Below are 16,092 nucleotides of genomic sequence, written 5' to 3' on the forward strand. Positions count from 1 at the left end.
GTGCATTCTCTTGGCAGAACTCTATTAGCTTTTGCTCTGCTTCAATCTGTACTCCAAGGCCAAATTTGCCTGTTACTACAGGTGTTTCTTGACTTCCTACTTTTGCATTCTAGTCCCCTATAAGGAAAAGGACATCTTTTTTGGGTGTTAGTTCTAGAAGGTCTTGTAAGTCTTCATAGAACTGTTCAACTTCAGCTTCTTCAGCATTACTGGTTGGGGCATAGACTTGGATTACCGTGATATTTAAATGGTTTGCCTTGGAAACGAACAGAGATCATTCTGTTGTTTTTGAGATTGTATCCAAGTACTGCATTTCGGACTTTTTTGTTGACCAGGATGGCTACTCCATTTCTTCTAAGGGATTCCTGCCCACAGTAGTAGATAAAATGGTCATCTGAGTTAAATTCACTCATTCCAGTCCATCTTAGTTCACTGATTGCTAGAATGTCGATGTTCACTTTTGTCATCTCCTGTTTGACCACTTCCAATTTGCCTTGATTCATGGACCTGACATTCCAGGTTCCTATGCAATATTTCTCTTTACAGCATCAGACCTTGCTTCTATCACCAGTCCCATTCACAACTGGGTGTTGTTTTTGCTTTGGCTCCATCCCTTCATTCTTTCTGGAGTAATTTCTCCACTGATCTCCAGTAGCATATTGGACACCGACCGACCTGGGGAGTTCATTTTTCAGTGTCCTATCTTTTTGCCTTTTCATACTGTTCATGGGGTTCTCAAGGCAAGAATACTGAAGTGGTTTGCCATTCCCTTCTCCAGTGTTCCACATTCTGTCAGACCTCTCCACCATGACCCATCTGTCTTGGGTGGCCCCACACGGCATGGCTTAGTTTCATTGAGTCAGACAAGGCTGTGGTCCATGTGATCAGATTGGCTCGTTGTCTGTGATTGTAGTTTCAGTCTGTCTGCCCTCTGATCCCCTCTCTCAGTGCCTACCGTCTTACCTGGGTTTCTCTTACCTTGGACCGGGTTTCACTTACCTTGGACGTGGGGTCTCTCTTCACGGCTGCTCCAGTAAAGCGTAGCCACTTCTCCTTATCTCGGATGTGGGGTAGCTCCTCTTGGCCGCCGCCCCTGACCTCAGGCGTGGGGTAGCTCCTCTTGGCTAGTTATTAGATCAATGCAAATTAAAATATTACTTCATGCCTATTAGAATGACTTTTAAAAAGCTGGCAATACCAAGGCTGACAAATTTATGTGAAAGTCATACATTGTTAGTGAGAATACAAAATGACACTGCCAATTTAGACACTGGCTATTTATTATTTTTTCAAAATAGAGTTAAACATATGCTTACAATATGACCCCAGAATTTCACTCTTAGTTGTTTAACCAAGAAAAAGGAAGGCTTGTCAATAAAACAAAAACAGGGCAATGGCTGGCAGTCCAGGGGTTAAGACTGTGTGCCTCAGTGCAGGGCGCACAGGTTCAATCCCTGGTTGGGAAACAGAATTCCCGCATGCCACATAGTGGGGCCAAAAGAGCATTAAAAATTTTTTTTTTACACATAAATGTTCAAAGCAGCAGTATTTCTAATGGCCTTAAACTGCAAGTAACCCAAGAGTTCATCATCTGGTAAATGGATAAATGTGGATAAACAAAATCCATATACTGCAGTATTATTCAGTGATAAAAACATGGCTGAATCTCAAGAGCATCCTGCAGAAGGTAGCCAGACCCAAAAGACTCAGCACCACGAATCCATCTATGTGATGTTACAGAATAGGCAGAACCATAGCCAGTGTGGCTCACAGGGTGCAGACTGACTGCAGAGGACCCCAGGAAAACTTTTGGGGAGGATGGAAATATTCTGTGTTTTTCTGTTTTTTTTTTTTTTTGGCCCTGCTGCATGGCTTGTGAGATCCTAGTTTTCTAGTCAAGGATCGAACCCAGGCCCTCAGCAGTGAAAGCTCAGAGTTCCAACCACTAAACTGCCAGGAAATTCCCAAAATATTTTATATCTTAATTGTTATGGGAGGTTATACAGCTCTATACATTTGCAAATGTATACATACCAGCTCATGGAAGTGTACACTTAAAGTGAGTAAATTTTATTGTATGCAATTGAACCTAAATGATATCATTTAAAAACAAAAAGGAAGATACTGGTATCTTGAGACAAAAGTCAGAAAGACAAGAGTGGAAGGAATTCTGTTTTTCTTCTGTATGGTTAGCGCTTATCCCTCTTGTTTACCTTCCCTACCAGTCCGTTCCATCTTCCACCAGGTGGAAGTTCATGAACAAATGGATAGCAAGTGGCATTTCCAACTGGGCCAGATCAAGTTTGACAGCAAAGTTTGGAAGTTAATATTGGTCCAGAACTGACTCAAAGAAAAGGTAGTCAGAACCAGGTGGGACTTTCTCATCAACAGCACCCCCTTTTTTGCCCATTACAATGGTTTGGGTTCTCAGATGCTCATTTGGCACACTGTTCTGTGTAAACATGTTGCTAGCCAATGGGGGCAAAGGCAGGGGTGGTTAGAGGAGGAGGCAGTTCGTGTATGATTGCCCTTTTAAAAATATTTGCTTACTTTTGTCCATGCTGGGTCTTGGTTGCGGCACGCGGGATCTTTTCGTTGCGGCATGGGGGGTTCTCTCTAGTTGAGACCTGAGGCTCAGTAGTTGTGGCACGTCGTGTGGGATCTTTTAGCCGGACCAGGAATCAAACCTGCATCCCTGCATTGCCAGGTGGATTCTTAACCACTGGACAATGTCCAGGGAAGTCCCTTGATTGCCTTATTTTAGGTGAGATGTTACTTTGTCGGATGGCACTAAATACCCACCGCACTTCTAGTCATGAAGTCATGAAAACCATGGCTGCACGTTGTCAAGGGCCTTGGGTTGCAGGAGAAAAAATGTAAGCAGTTGGGCAGATAATGGCAGCTCTGTGGTTGAATCAAGAGTGCAGAGAGTTGGATTCAGGAAGCCTGTCTTCAAATTTGGTCTCTGCCCCTTACTAGCCCTGCAGTCTTTAGTGTGCCTCGGCCCCTCTGAGGCTGGGTTTCCTCATCTGAGCAGCGGGTCGGCTGGACTAGATGCCCACCCGCCCAGTGGTTCTTGACTCTGCAGTGAAGGGGGTGGTACAGTGTTAGGACTGCTGATGGGCTCTGGGGTACTTGGTAACTGAGAAACCAAGTTTACATGGCTCCATTTTCTGGTGTTACAGGTTCAGCTTGTGGGTTTAGATGAAGAGAGTTCCGAGTTTATCTGCCGGAACACCTTCGACCACCCGTACCCCACCACCAAGCTCATGTGGATCCCTGACACGAAAGGCGTGTATCCAGATCTGCTGGCGACGAGCGGCGACTATCTCCGCGTGTGGAGGGTGAGTGGGTGCTTGACTGGCCTCGGGTGGCAGCTGTGGACTCACCGAGAGCAGGCCAGGGCTGGAGGCCGGGTCACTGCAGCCAGGAGAAGCAAGTGGTAGCGGGTGTGGACTGAGCTTGTTGGACTCAGCAGATGTCCTGGTCAGTCTGGCCCAGATTCCTTGAAGTCTGGCTCAGTCAGCCCTGGAAACTCAGGGCTCAGTGAACAGGATAGAAGGACGAGAGCCTTCTGTTGGGGTGGGTACACCAGCGGCCTCTTACTCTGCTCACAGCCAGGATATTTTTGAGTACATTGAACCAAATCCCAGGCCACTGGTTCTGTTGCAGTGTGGGAGTGGACGGTGGGCCTCGCCTCCTGTCAGCTGAGCTGTCACCGCAGCCTCTCCTGTAGCTGGAGGTGTAGCACCCGGCCAGGCGGGTACAGACACTGATTTGGGCAGGATGAGAAGACCTCTTGTCTTAGAAGGATTTGGGGGTGAAAATTTGGAAAACAGCTGGGTGGAGGAGAAAGCTTGCAAAGAAGTAGCATTCAAGTCATTCCTCTGGGTTGTATTATTCTTCATGATAAAACTGTCTTCACATGTCTTTACTAAGATATCATCTAAAAGACGCTTGGAAGATTTTTTGTGACGCTGAGACTGGCTGAGTTTGTAAAAACTATTGTTTCTTCAGGTTGGTGAAACAGAGACCAGGTTGGAATGTTTGCTGAACAATAACAAGAACTCGGATTTCTGTGCTCCTCTGACTTCCTTTGACTGGAATGAGGTGGATCCTTATCTTTTAGGTAAGGAGCCAGGGAGGGGGTATCCTGGTGTGAAGAAGCAGAGATACGTGTTCTCAGCTGTCACACTGGGCCTTGAGGTACGCGCAGCTTCCTAAAACGGGGCTGAGTGGGAAAGAGGCTAAATAAGGAATGTGGTTATTAATTCCTCCCATGGAGTCGAGCTTCCCACATGTGCAAGTCTCATCTCTCCAGGCAGAGGCTAAGGCCCTGGGGTGAGGATTGAGTACATGACGCTTGGGTTCTCCTGGTTCCCTCCCTGTATTCAGGAAGTGCTTGCAGCATGTCCCCTGGGCTCAACAGATGAACAGGCACAAGGAGAGAGGCTGGTGTGGGACCTCAGCCCTGTCAGCCGCTGACTGACTGGTTGTTTGCAGGTACCTCTAGCATTGACACAACGTGTACCATCTGGGGGCTGGAGACCGGGCAGGTGTTGGGGCGAGTGAATCTCGTGTCTGGCCACGTGAAGACCCAGCTCATCGCCCATGACAAAGAGGTACTGATGCTGCTCTGCAGGTGCTTTCTCTGCCTTAGTGTGAGGTCAGGCCGTTGTCTTCTTTTTTTGCAAGTGATGTGGAAGATCATTATATAATGCTGATGTCTTCTCATCTAAATTGAAAACAGTAATATGTCAAAACAGTGGAAAACAGTATGACGTGAGTGCATTTTCTTTGACTCATATAAACAACTTATTCTGTAGCCTGTTGTTTTTCTTTTTGTGCCAAAGATTGCTGGTTTTTAATAACAGAATCTCTTCGAGGCAGCCTTGGACCTGATGTGATTAAAAAATAATCTTATAATTTTAGAGTAACACTTACCTTGAAATATATTTACTTTTTTGGGAGCAGGAAGGCAAAAAGAGGGGAAATTTCCTGGCAGACAAAACTAATTGATTAACTCTTTTGTGAACTTGTTTTATGAATTTCTAGTATGTTCACTCGGAGAAGGCAATGGCAAGCCACTCCAGTACTCTTGCCTGGAAAATCCCATGGATGGAGGAGCCTGGTGGGCTGCAGTCCATGGGGTCGCTAGGGGTCGGACACGACTGAGCGACTTCACTTTCACTTTTCACTTTCACACATTGGAGAAGGAAATGGCAACCCACTCCAGTGTTCTTGCCTGGAGAATCCCAGGGACGGGGGAGCCTGGTGGGCTTCCGTCTATGGGGTCACAGAGTTGGACACGACTGAAGTGACTTAGCAGCAGCAGCAGCATGTTCACTTAATACTTATATGTGTAATACTATTTGGAATTGAATAAGGTTAACTTTGATGGTGATGTTTCTCCTATGTGTATTGGAAGAGCCAAAGGGAGCGACCTCTAATTGTATTTACAGAGCCTTCTTCTGAGTGATTTTGTAAAATGGTCATAAATCTTTTAATTCCCAGAGCCACCACGTGCTGGTCCTCTCCCAGGGAAATCACAGGATGTCTCCTGTGGGTAGTGTTTCCTTTTCTATCCAACTCCTGCACAACGAGGAGTCTTAATGTCTGTATAGATTAAAAGGATGCCTAGGCATCAGGTGAGAACTGTGAGGTTGTCCACAGAAGTTGGTGACCAGGTTATCATTCTTAGTGAGAGGTCGTTCTTCAGCTTTCTGTGCTCCCAACGCCGAGATCTGTTAAAATCTGCTTGACTCGGTCACCATAAACCAAGGGGCAGAGGAAGAGCTTGACCTGCCGAGAACACCACTAAGGGTGTTCTGGCACCCAGTGGAACAAGTTGCTGCATTTTGGTTCTGTGACACTTAGCCTGTCGTTCTCTGTCAGGGTCTAACCCAGAAAACTAGAACTACTCCGCATGTTTAACCTGAGGGGATTTAATGAGGGGATGGCTCACACAGATGATGGTAAAGCTGAGGAGCCACTCTGGCTGCAGTGAGGTTGTCTGGACAAGAGAAACAGCGAGTTTAACAGCCAGCAGGCCCTGAACCAGCACCCTGGCCTCAAAGAAATGAAACTCAGGGTGGTTGTCTGGAGAGAAATATGATACCTCCCAGCACCTTTGATTTTTCTCCTTCCGCATCTCTGTTGGAGTTAAGACTTGCTCGGAGGTTCTCGTTGCTGTTGGTGGGTTGGTGCAGAGGAGGGTAGCGTGTGTCTGGGAGTTGTCACCCTCTCTTGGCTTCTCATGAAATACGTGGGTGGAACACGGAGGAAGGAGCAGTCAGAGTGGCTTTACGCGCTTGGCTGTACTGCCTTTGGGCACCTTATTGCTTAGTGATGCTGCCGTGGTGTCCCTGTCCACGGTCGGAGCGCCAGCTGTGGGTGCACGTGTGGATAAACATGCCCTAGCCCTGATGCAGCTGGCCCGTGCTGGCCAGTGCCTAGGTCTGTCAGGTCTTGGAATGGCCAGCCTAGTTTCCTGTTGAACCACTCCTCGTTCCCACCATAGAGAGAGAAGTGCAGTTTCTTCATTGTCAGCCAGAGGAAGGGCAATTTGTGATGTTGATTGTTTGTCAGTGTCCTCCGGAAGGTAGAACCTCAGGAAGGCTGGAGTCACAGTGTGAGGGAGAGGTTCCACTCATGTCCCCCCAGAAGTCAGCTCTTACGGTCCTTGACCCCAGGAGATGAGTTTTGTTTGGCATTTTTGTTTTTCTTTGTTTGCATTTTGTTTTTCTTTTTCTCTCCGCTTGTCTGGCTCTGGTTTGTCAGTCTCTCTCTGTCCCTTTCTTTCTCTGAAGCCCTCTGTTGCTCTCTCCCTGTTTTCTCATAGACATTAGTGCAGTACAACGTTTGCAGCAGGTAATAAATGCAGAAGACAATAATTCAAAACCTAAGTTGATACACTTACGAACACAAACCAACTAGGAGAAGAAACAGCATTTCCTAGGAGAGCAATATTAACCCTCTTTGTAAATAGAGGAATACCCGAGCCTCCCATGTTTCAGAGTGGCTCTTACCTCTTTCTTGCACATGGGTCTCAGGTCCAGGTTTCACAGCAGAACTGTGGTCAGAGGAGGGCCACTTCCGCCTCTCCAATCAATGACCTCAGCCTTGATGTAGTCATGGATCTGCTCTGATCATACATAGATGAAAGCCACGAGGGCCAGGAAATAAATGCCTCAGTCTCGTAACAGGGTGTTAGGAGATAGCCACTGGTTCTGGCCTCACTGAGCCTGTCCAAGCCGACCGGATAGAATACTTGCTGAATTATTTGTGCTCTGTTGGTCAGCAGGGTATGTGCTGTGTTAACCGTGGGAGGTGGAGGAAGAATACTTGGAAGGCAGCAAGTGAGAGGAAGCCTAGCAGCTTCCACCGCAGGATGATCGTCACTCTTTGGGTAATCATTGGTGTTAGCACTCTCGGTTTCCAGTCCTCACAGGCACCGTGTGGCTTTGTTTATCTCCTTCCAGGTCATGAGCAGGGGTTTAGATGAACCAGGGGACAGTAGGTTTCCCTGTGACGTGGAAAGGAGGTAACTGACCTGAATCTGACTGTTGCTTCTTACTCACCAACAGGTCTACGACATTGCATTTAGCCGGGCGGGGGGCGGCAGGGACATGTTCGCCTCCGTGGGTGCCGATGGCTCGGTGCGGATGTTTGACCTCCGTCACCTGGAACACAGCACCATCATTTACGAAGACCCACAGCACCACCCACTGCTGCGCCTCTGCTGGAACAAGCAGGACCCCAACTACCTGGCCACCATGGCCATGGATGGAATGGAGGTGAGGACCCCACTTCAGGCTAACCTAGGCCCTGCCACTCCACTCCGGCCCTGCTTAGTGGATCCAGGAGGGTGGTTCTCAGCTGATGGCAGTTTTCTCCCCAGAGGATTTTTGGATCCACCTGGAGACATTTTGGATTGTCCCAACTTCGGAGGGGGTTGGGGGTGCAGGAAGGGGTGGTGCTCCTAGTGTCTGGGAGTTGGGGGCCAGAGATGCTGCTTGCTGCACGTGCTCTGGTGCCCAGGACCACTCCCCACAACACACAACACAGCGTTATCCCACCCCAACGTCAGCAGTGCGGAAACCGAGAAAACCTGATGTAGAATAAGCACTGTGTGTTAAGAACTTGTTACACAGAGAGCTGGACTCAGAGCCAAGAAAAGCAGTATCTAAAAAGTCGCCCAAATCATTCATGCTTCTGGTGCCCAGTAAACAAACAGGCGGTTTTCCCTCTGTCGTCTGGGCAGAGTCTTCCAGCCTTAGTGAGTAGACGGGGAAATGGCAGCCGTGTAGCCTGTTGTTTCATGGAAGCAGTCAGTTGTGGGTGCTCATGATGCCGTGATGAACTGTGTTTTGAGGAAGCCAGTAGCTTTCAGATTTCGCTTTGGGGTTCACGGGAGAGGGCTCTCATCTGCCCAGCTGAGCCGGCACAGAACTCTGAGGACATGCACCTGATGGCGCGTGGTGGATTATTCACTTTTGTGTTACCCGCCCCTCCTCCTCCCCTGCAGCCTAGAAGCCCCATCTTATAGTTATTTTGGGGACCCCTCTGTCTCTTAAGAGTCTTTTAAGTCTACAGACGAACAACTTATATGTACACTTTTTTGTTCCCCTTGTGTAGTATCTTGTTTTGTTTTTTTTCCTGTCACCCACCGGGGTTTCTTGTTTTTTCTGCAGGTAGTGATTCTGGACGTCCGAGTTCCCTGCACGCCTGTCGCCAGGTTAAACAACCACCGAGCATGCGTCAATGGCATTGCGTGGGCCCCACACTCATCCTGCCACATCTGTACTGCAGGTAATTACTGGAGGGGGGTGATGGGACAGATTACTGGAGGCGCGTGATGGGAAGGGAGGGGAGGGGAGGTTTTCCTCTGGTCCTTAGCATCGTAATCCTCACTCTGTCCCAAGGAAGGTTTGAGAAATTTACACGGAGTGATGCCACTGAGAACCTCCCTACAGTAGCGCAGCCGGAACAGTCTGAACTCCCAGATGATCTTGTGCCCTCAGTGATATCAGAGAATCTGTATACTGTCTGCATCGTGTACAGTTACAGGCTTGTGTTGCCCATTCTGTGCCCCAGAGTCCTGGCTTGCACAGGAGGTGCATCCAGGCATATGGGAAGAGGGGCAGTCTCCTTGGCTGTAACCGCCCCCTGCCCCTGCACTGAGCTCTGGGTGCACTGAAGGGCCCTGCAGAACCTGGCTGGATCTGCAGCATGTGATGTGTAGTGCCCATTTCACCATTTGCCAGACCCCAAAGAGTACCCCTTAAAAATGTGCTGGCCGTCAGAGTTCTTTTATCGTAGAAATAATGTCTGGTATTAAAAATTAAACAGCACTGAGACAATGCAGAGGTGTATGAAACAGGAGGGTGAGAGTCATCTTCCCTCCTTCCTTTCCCGTTTCCACCTTAGCAATGTAGTTTGGTGGTTTGGGGCCAATTTAGCGTGAATCTGAAAGCATGACGCTTTTCCTGTTGGGGGCCTCTGCTCATGCCTGTCCATGTTGCTGAGGAACAGCCAGAGACCCAGGCCCACCCACTTCCTCTGAGCCTCAGGTTATGGCCTACGTTCTTCACTGTGGCCCTCGTTGATGTATGCATGTCCATAGGATGGGGGAAAATCCCATTACATAATTGAATCATCAGAGAGGGATCTTTAATGACTCAGGTACTTTAAGTGGCTGAAGATGCCATGTGTGGGATCGCATCCCAGCTTTCTTCCCCGCCTCAGAGGAGATGAGGTATCAGTCTGAATCCCTCTGCCATCCCCGCTCTGCCATTCACTGGTATGGAGCTCTGTGGTGTAGGGCACCTGCCTTAACATTTCCTCATCATTAAAACCTCCCTCCGTGGGGTTTGGGTGAGTGAGTGCTTTGTAAAGTGTGCCCCCTGCCCTGATGCAGGGCTTATGATCCTCACTGCCTGAGTGGTGACCTTGCCTGCTGGCTCTCTTTGTCCCTAGCGGATGACCATCAGGCCCTCATCTGGGATATCCAGCAGATGCCCCGGGCCATCGAGGACCCAATCCTGGCCTACACAGCCGAGGGGGAGATCAACAATGTGCAGTGGGCGTCAACCCAGCCTGACTGGATTGCCATCTGCTACAACAACTGCCTGGAGATACTCAGAGTGTAGTGTCAGTGGCGCTGTGCCCACAAGGCAGGGGCTCGTGTGTCTCCCGCCTCTGCCCCACCCCCAAAGTAAGAAGACGCGCGTTTCCGGTGGCCAGTATGTCTGTCATTGCTTTGCACCACTGTTAGCAGAAACTGCTCCAAAGTCCCTGGCCAGTCACCCCACCGCTCGCTGTGCCGGACTCAGTGCCGCGTGGCGCCTCCTCAGCCCAGGGCTGAGTTTTTAGATTTCTGTCTCCTTTCCTCATCTCCTTTGGTCCTGCTATTAAAAATTTCTGTATATCTGTTTGTCAGCCGTCATGTTAATGAGCTCTATGGGCAGCGGCTATGTCTGTATTCGTCTGTCGCAGATGTCTCTGTCTGCCCAAGACAGCAGTCTGGGCCCTTGTCCATGTGAGCACTTCCTGGGAACAAACACCAGTTTGAAACTGTCTTTCTTCATGTTATCCATGTCTCTTAACAAATTTCGACTTTGTATATTTTTTAATCTATCAGGCTAATTTTTTAACGAAAAGAATTTTACTCCCTTGCTTCTTCCTTGGTTTTATCGCCCTCCCTGTTGACACCTTCCTCTCTTCCCTCCCTGCCTGGATCTGGCCCCAGGTTCCTGACCCTCCGAGCAGTTTGCCTTCTTGAATCACTGCCTGGGCAGAACATACCTGACTGGGAGTCCCAAACCTCCTCGGTGCTCTGATGTCGGCCAGCTCACGCCTTTCTTTGACCTGGCTCTTGTCAAGGGCATTCTGAGCTCCAGAATAGACGCGTGACCCCTGCTCTTACTCCCCCAGGACCTACTGAGCTAGCCAGGCTGATGGGGGTTCCTGACTCCCAGGGGACAGTGGCAGGAAAGCTGAGCTTAGAGCATGTTTCCGGTCCACAGTTTAAGAGTCTGTTTTTCTCTCCACATATAAGCCCCCGACCATTCTCTTTCATATCTTGAACGATAGGCAGGAATGATGTATCAGCTGAACTTCAATATCTCTGTCTGTTTAGTTCACTGTGACTGGTGGTACGTTGGCCACTCTCCCGCTAGAGAGGAGAGAAAGCCCTCCTTGGCAGGCGCCCAGTCAGAGTGTCCATCCCAAACAAGATCTCCTCTAGCGTGTGGGAGACGGTCAGCTCTTGCAGAGGATGGACTCAGGCTGGGGTGATCCCAGGCCATCAGTTAAACAGAGAGCAGGATAAGCTTCAGAGACCCAGGGCCAGCCAGTTCAGAGCCCCATGAACCCATCAGCCACCCTGCCCCGAGTTTCAGTTCTGAACAGTATTGGACATGGAGGTGGCGGGTGTCCGTTTCCATTAGATAAATGAGTTCCAGGGAGAGGTCTTACGTGTGACTCTGGTGGTAGGCGAGTCCTTGGGCAGGCAGAGTTTGGGACATGCCCAGAGTCTGGGGGGAGTTTGGTTTGCTGCACTCTGCCAAGTGCCTGAAGGTTTTTGAGACCCTCTCCAGCTGGGAGTAGAGAGAAGCAGACCTTGATGCCGATGAGCTTGTCCACTGGGGCTCTCATCTGCTCTTGAGAAACAAAGCAGCTAGCTTTGTGTTTCTGGGCCCTTAAAGTCTCTTGGTTGAGTCTCCCTTTTCAGAAGCCGATGGATTGGTATCCTCAGAGTCATAGCTCTTTGCTTTCATACATGGGGCTGGTCCCAAAGAAAAAGCCTCTTTTTTCTTTTCAGTCAGGGTATTGCCCCTTTTACCTTTATTCTTGCTTCTGATTTTGGGGCTCTCCATCTGGCCGTCCACTTGGCCAACCCTCCTGCGTTTACCACCAGCTTTGCCCTGCATCATTTTTGGACATGTGACATAAGCCAGTTCTTGGCAGAATCCTCCTCTGCTTGTTATTGTGTTTGATGGTTCCAGGGTCCTTCCCTCAAGGGTAGCAAGGCTAAGTCGAATGTCGCTGGCTCTGGGAGGCCGTCAGTTCCTTCCTGTGGAAAGGGTCTTGAAATGGAGTCTAGTAGGAGAGGTTGTTCTGGGGACAGGGCTTAACTCCACTGAGTTCTGAGTTAAGATCCCTTCCCTGATCTGCACTTTTGTGGTCTGAGTGGTGAGGAGATTTGTCACCTGGAACTTGAAAGCACCCTGGAGAGAGAAGTTAGTTACTAGGAATGAGGATATTTTGGACAAAGTTGCTATTTACTGTGGAAACCAACAACTTTTGACTTTTTTTTCCTTTGCCTTGTGGACTCCCTGTCAGCCTCCTTAGGCCCTGAGGTGTGGTCCTCTTCCTCCCAACATCCCACCTGGACCCAGGTGAGACTCTGTAGCTCACCTGGGGGGAGAGACACACACACACACACACGCATGCATGCATACACGCATGCATGCACGCACACACACAGTAGCTGGGATGCTAGAATTTTGAAGGCTCCCTCTCCCTCCCTTCATGCCCTGAACCAGATGGCCTCAGGGCTGAGTAGGGGATTTCTGTAGTCTCAGGATTTAGAAAGCCTCTTAGCCACACTCCGGGAAGCAGAGATCTGCTGTAGTTTCAAAAGCAAGTGTTGGTTTAATTAGTTTAGGTTCTCAGATTGCCAGCTGGAGAGAAGAGGCGGGAGGTGCTGCCTCTGTCCTCCTTGAGCGTGAGGAGCCCTGGGAAGGCTGCGCTGGTGCCTCTGGGCTCTGGCTCTCCCAGCTGTCGCCCTTTGACGTGGTCTTGGACCCCTGAGCCACAGCCACCTTCGTTTTCCTTGTACTCCCTGAGGGCAGGCAGGTGCTGAATATGTCAGGCTTCAGGCTCCCCGTCAGAGAGAGCTGGCCAGTCGGTCCAAGTCCTTCGAAAGCTTGAATGTTTACACCCAGGAGAGTCGGAAGCCTTTCTTTCCAGGAAGGAACTAGGCGCATGATGAGGACTTGAAGAGAGAAGATGTTTGATGATCAGGGGAGAATCTCTTATCAGAACCAGGATCGGCTCTCAGAGAACTAGTTAAGATTTGAGAAGAAACAGAAAAAAACCTGAAATTCCAGCAAGTTTTTGATGACATCTGTGGCTGAAATTTTAGGAGGATATTGAGGATGGGGGAGGAAATCAGTGATGATGAAGAAAATATTCGAGGGCGGTACAGGTCTGAGGTGAGGAAGAGGGCAGACTGTCATGTGGCTGTGGGGTGAGACTGTTCTCGGGCTGTGTCAACTTCCCAGGACCATTCAGCGGTGTCTCTGATGCTGGGGACAGGGTGACAGAGGGCCCCCTTCCTGCTGCATTTCAGCCCTGCTGTTGTTTGGTGGCAGAAATCTGCAGGAATTGAGAGCCCCTTGGTCCTTCCAGACCATGGCTCTTCTTGGTCGTAGGTTTGTAGACAGCAGAAGCGGAGGTTGCAGAGTCATACCGACTCCCCACCCCGCTGTTCTTTCTCTTCCTCTTACCTCCCCACCCCTTGCCCCTGTAGAGCTCTCTTCCTGCTGCAGCCTGGGCCTTGGATTCCCAGCCTGTGACATATATAGGAGCTGCACAGTCTGCCAGCTATGGGAGGCCCGCCTAGTATCTTCCCTCCACCTTCCCCAGCTCCTTTGACTGCCCGACTTCGGGGAAGGGAGACCATTAAAGCAGAAGCCCCAGAGCAGACTCTGCCCTTTCCTGTCTGTGCTCCGGGATAAGCAAGGAAGCTCATGCTAGTCACTTCAGTTCGGTTTTCCCTGGGAGGAGAGCTGAGCCAAGCAGTCAACTGTGACCCCTGGGCCAGGCTCTGGAGGGAAGGGTCATCTCTGCACTGGCTGGGCCAACTACTCAGTGTTGCAGAGCCCTGCCCTCTCTTCCCACCATGTCATTGCTGCTAATGGTCAAAGTCAAATATATGGCCACATGGAATGGACCAGGTCCTCTCAGGCTCCTTTGTGGATGTGATTTTTTTTAAAGAATGGAAACATGCAGGTGCCTTCCCGAGAGGCTTGGACTGGTGTCTCCAACCAGAAACAGATAAGATAATCAGAGTATGAACTCAAGAGGAGGGATGTCAGCAGTCTGTGTAACAGCTGGAAAACGTCCACGTCGGCCTTTAGGACAACCCAGGGGATCAGAACTCGGGATCACTGCTCTTTAAAAGAATGTTCTCACCTTGGGTTGATAATGCAGTGTGTTATGAAACTTGTGGAGCTAAAGCTTGGACTTGCTGGAGTCGAAGATGGATCATTTGATGTGGTTCCTGTGTATGTGATGACCCCTGTCAGTGACCTTCCAGCCTTCCTCCCCAAGCGTGAATTTGTAGCATGATTGTACAAATCTCTCTGTAGAAAATGGAGGTTTCTTGTTCTCTGAAGTGTTAAGCTCTAGCCAGTCAGTTTCTGTCCCTTTTAGCCTAGTGTGTCTGAACTTAATTTCTCGCTATGTATTTAAACTTTTACTTTGTATCATAGGTTTTGTGGCATCCCACAGTCAGGTGGAGAGGAAGCTGCCCAGTTGCCCCTTACAGAACTGTACTGTAACCATTTTTTAAAGAAACATTATTTTCACAGGACTGATTATACACAGGGCTTGTAAAAAAATTTTTAACACTGTGCTGTGAAACCACGATGGTAAATCTCCATTGAAGGCTACTTCAAAGGCACCTGAAAGTGGAGTGTTATATCTATGACTTTATTTCTTGCTTCCTAAGTATATTAAACCTAATTTTCACCCTTTCATTCTGTTTCAGCCTCCTGTATAAGAAGTACCGTATTTTCTGCCCATCATACTTTGTAATAAAACTTGAACATGTATAGATTGACTGAATTTCTTCTTGTGATAAATTTAGTTCTTCCCATTCTGCCGTGGTGGTCATGTTCCAGAGACACTGGCCAGGGGATTAGACTCTACCTCAGCCCATCACACTGTCTGATGGCCTAACTTATCACCTGTAACAAAACACAGAGTGCCTACTGCCTACCAGGGACCCATGACCTTCAGGTTGCTTGAAGGGGACCAGAAGAGACATCCGTATAAACAAATACTGGCCATGTCCCATGCAGTGATTCAGGTTCAGGTTTCCTGGTGGCCCTGCAGAGGAGAGGATCACCTGGGCCTGGGTTGGAGTCACAGGGGATGAGGAAAAACTTCATGAGACAAAGTTGCTTGAACTGGGTTTTGAAGACTGAGTTGGAGTTTTCTGGGTATAGAGAAAGGCATTTAAGGCAGAGAGAACATCCATGTACAGATCTAGAGAGGGTAGATTTCTCCCTCAGTCCAGTGGTTAAGACCTCACCTCCCAATGCAGAGGACGTGGGTTCAGTCCCTAGTCGGGGAGCTAAGATCCCGCATGCCTTTTGGCCAAAAATTCCAAAACATGAACCAGAAGCAATATTGTAGCAAATTCAAAAAGACTTTAAAAACTGTCTACATCAAAAGCTGAAACTGCAATACTTTGGACACCTCATGCGACAAGTTGACTCACTGGAAAAGACTCTGATGCTGGGAAAGGTTGGGGGCGGGAGGAGAAGGGGACGACAGAGAATGAGATGGCTGGATGGCATCACCGACTCTGTGGACATGAGTTTGAGTGAACTCCGGGAGTTGGTGATGGACAGGGAGGCCTGGCGTGCTGTGATTCATGGGGTTGCGGAGAGTCGGACACGACTGAGCGACTGAACTGAATTGATCTGAACATCAAAAAAATTTGCAGTTGCTGGAGGGAAGGGATGGTTAGGGAATTTGGGATGGTCATGTACACACTGCTGTATTTAACATGGATAACCAACCTATCATAGAGCACACTGGAACTCTGCCCAATGTTAGGTATCAGCCTGGATGGGAGAAGGATTTGGGGGAGAATGGATACATGTATATGTATGACTCAGTCCCTTCGCTGTACATCTGCAACTATTACATTATTAATTGGCTATACCTCAATACAAAATAAAAAATTCAAAAAAGAAAAACCTAAAAAGTAAATGTTAAGGTACAGTCATATATGAAAGATTATGTGAACACACAGAGAAGGGCATCTGAGCCCAAATGGAGAATTTGGAGAGT

General features: G+C 48.9%; 1 protein-coding gene across 2 annotated transcripts in view; it reads left to right on the forward strand.

Moving 5' to 3' along the window:
• The window catches only part of DCAF7 (DDB1 and CUL4 associated factor 7), a 30,926-nt gene extending 16,056 nt beyond the window's left edge, over positions 1 to 14,870 (forward strand). The window contains exons 2-8 of one of the 2 annotated variants that reach the window (XR_008683472.2): positions 3,186 to 3,344; positions 4,018 to 4,129; positions 4,504 to 4,622; positions 7,587 to 7,796; positions 8,694 to 8,811; positions 9,979 to 10,216; positions 14,780 to 14,870. Coding sequence is in view for 1 of the 2 variants with exons in the window: in XM_055408178.2 (XP_055264153.1) it covers positions 3,186 to 3,344; positions 4,018 to 4,129; positions 4,504 to 4,622; positions 7,587 to 7,796; positions 8,694 to 8,811; positions 9,979 to 10,151 (891 nt within the window). In the remaining variant the exon portion in view is untranslated. Of the gene's footprint in view, positions 1 to 3,185; positions 3,345 to 4,017; positions 4,130 to 4,503; positions 4,623 to 7,586; positions 7,797 to 8,693; positions 8,812 to 9,978; positions 13,134 to 14,779 lie in introns of those variants that run through there. The other variant, XM_055408178.2, reaches the window with a different exon arrangement.
• Positions 14,871 to 16,092: the final 1,222 nt, after the last annotated feature.

Source organism: Moschus berezovskii, chromosome 20 (genome assembly GCF_049115385.1).
Source record: "Moschus berezovskii isolate FMDL1 chromosome 20, NW_MosBer_1.0, whole genome shotgun sequence".
In the NCBI taxonomy this organism is placed as follows: Eukaryota; Metazoa; Chordata; class Mammalia; order Artiodactyla; family Moschidae; genus Moschus; species Moschus berezovskii.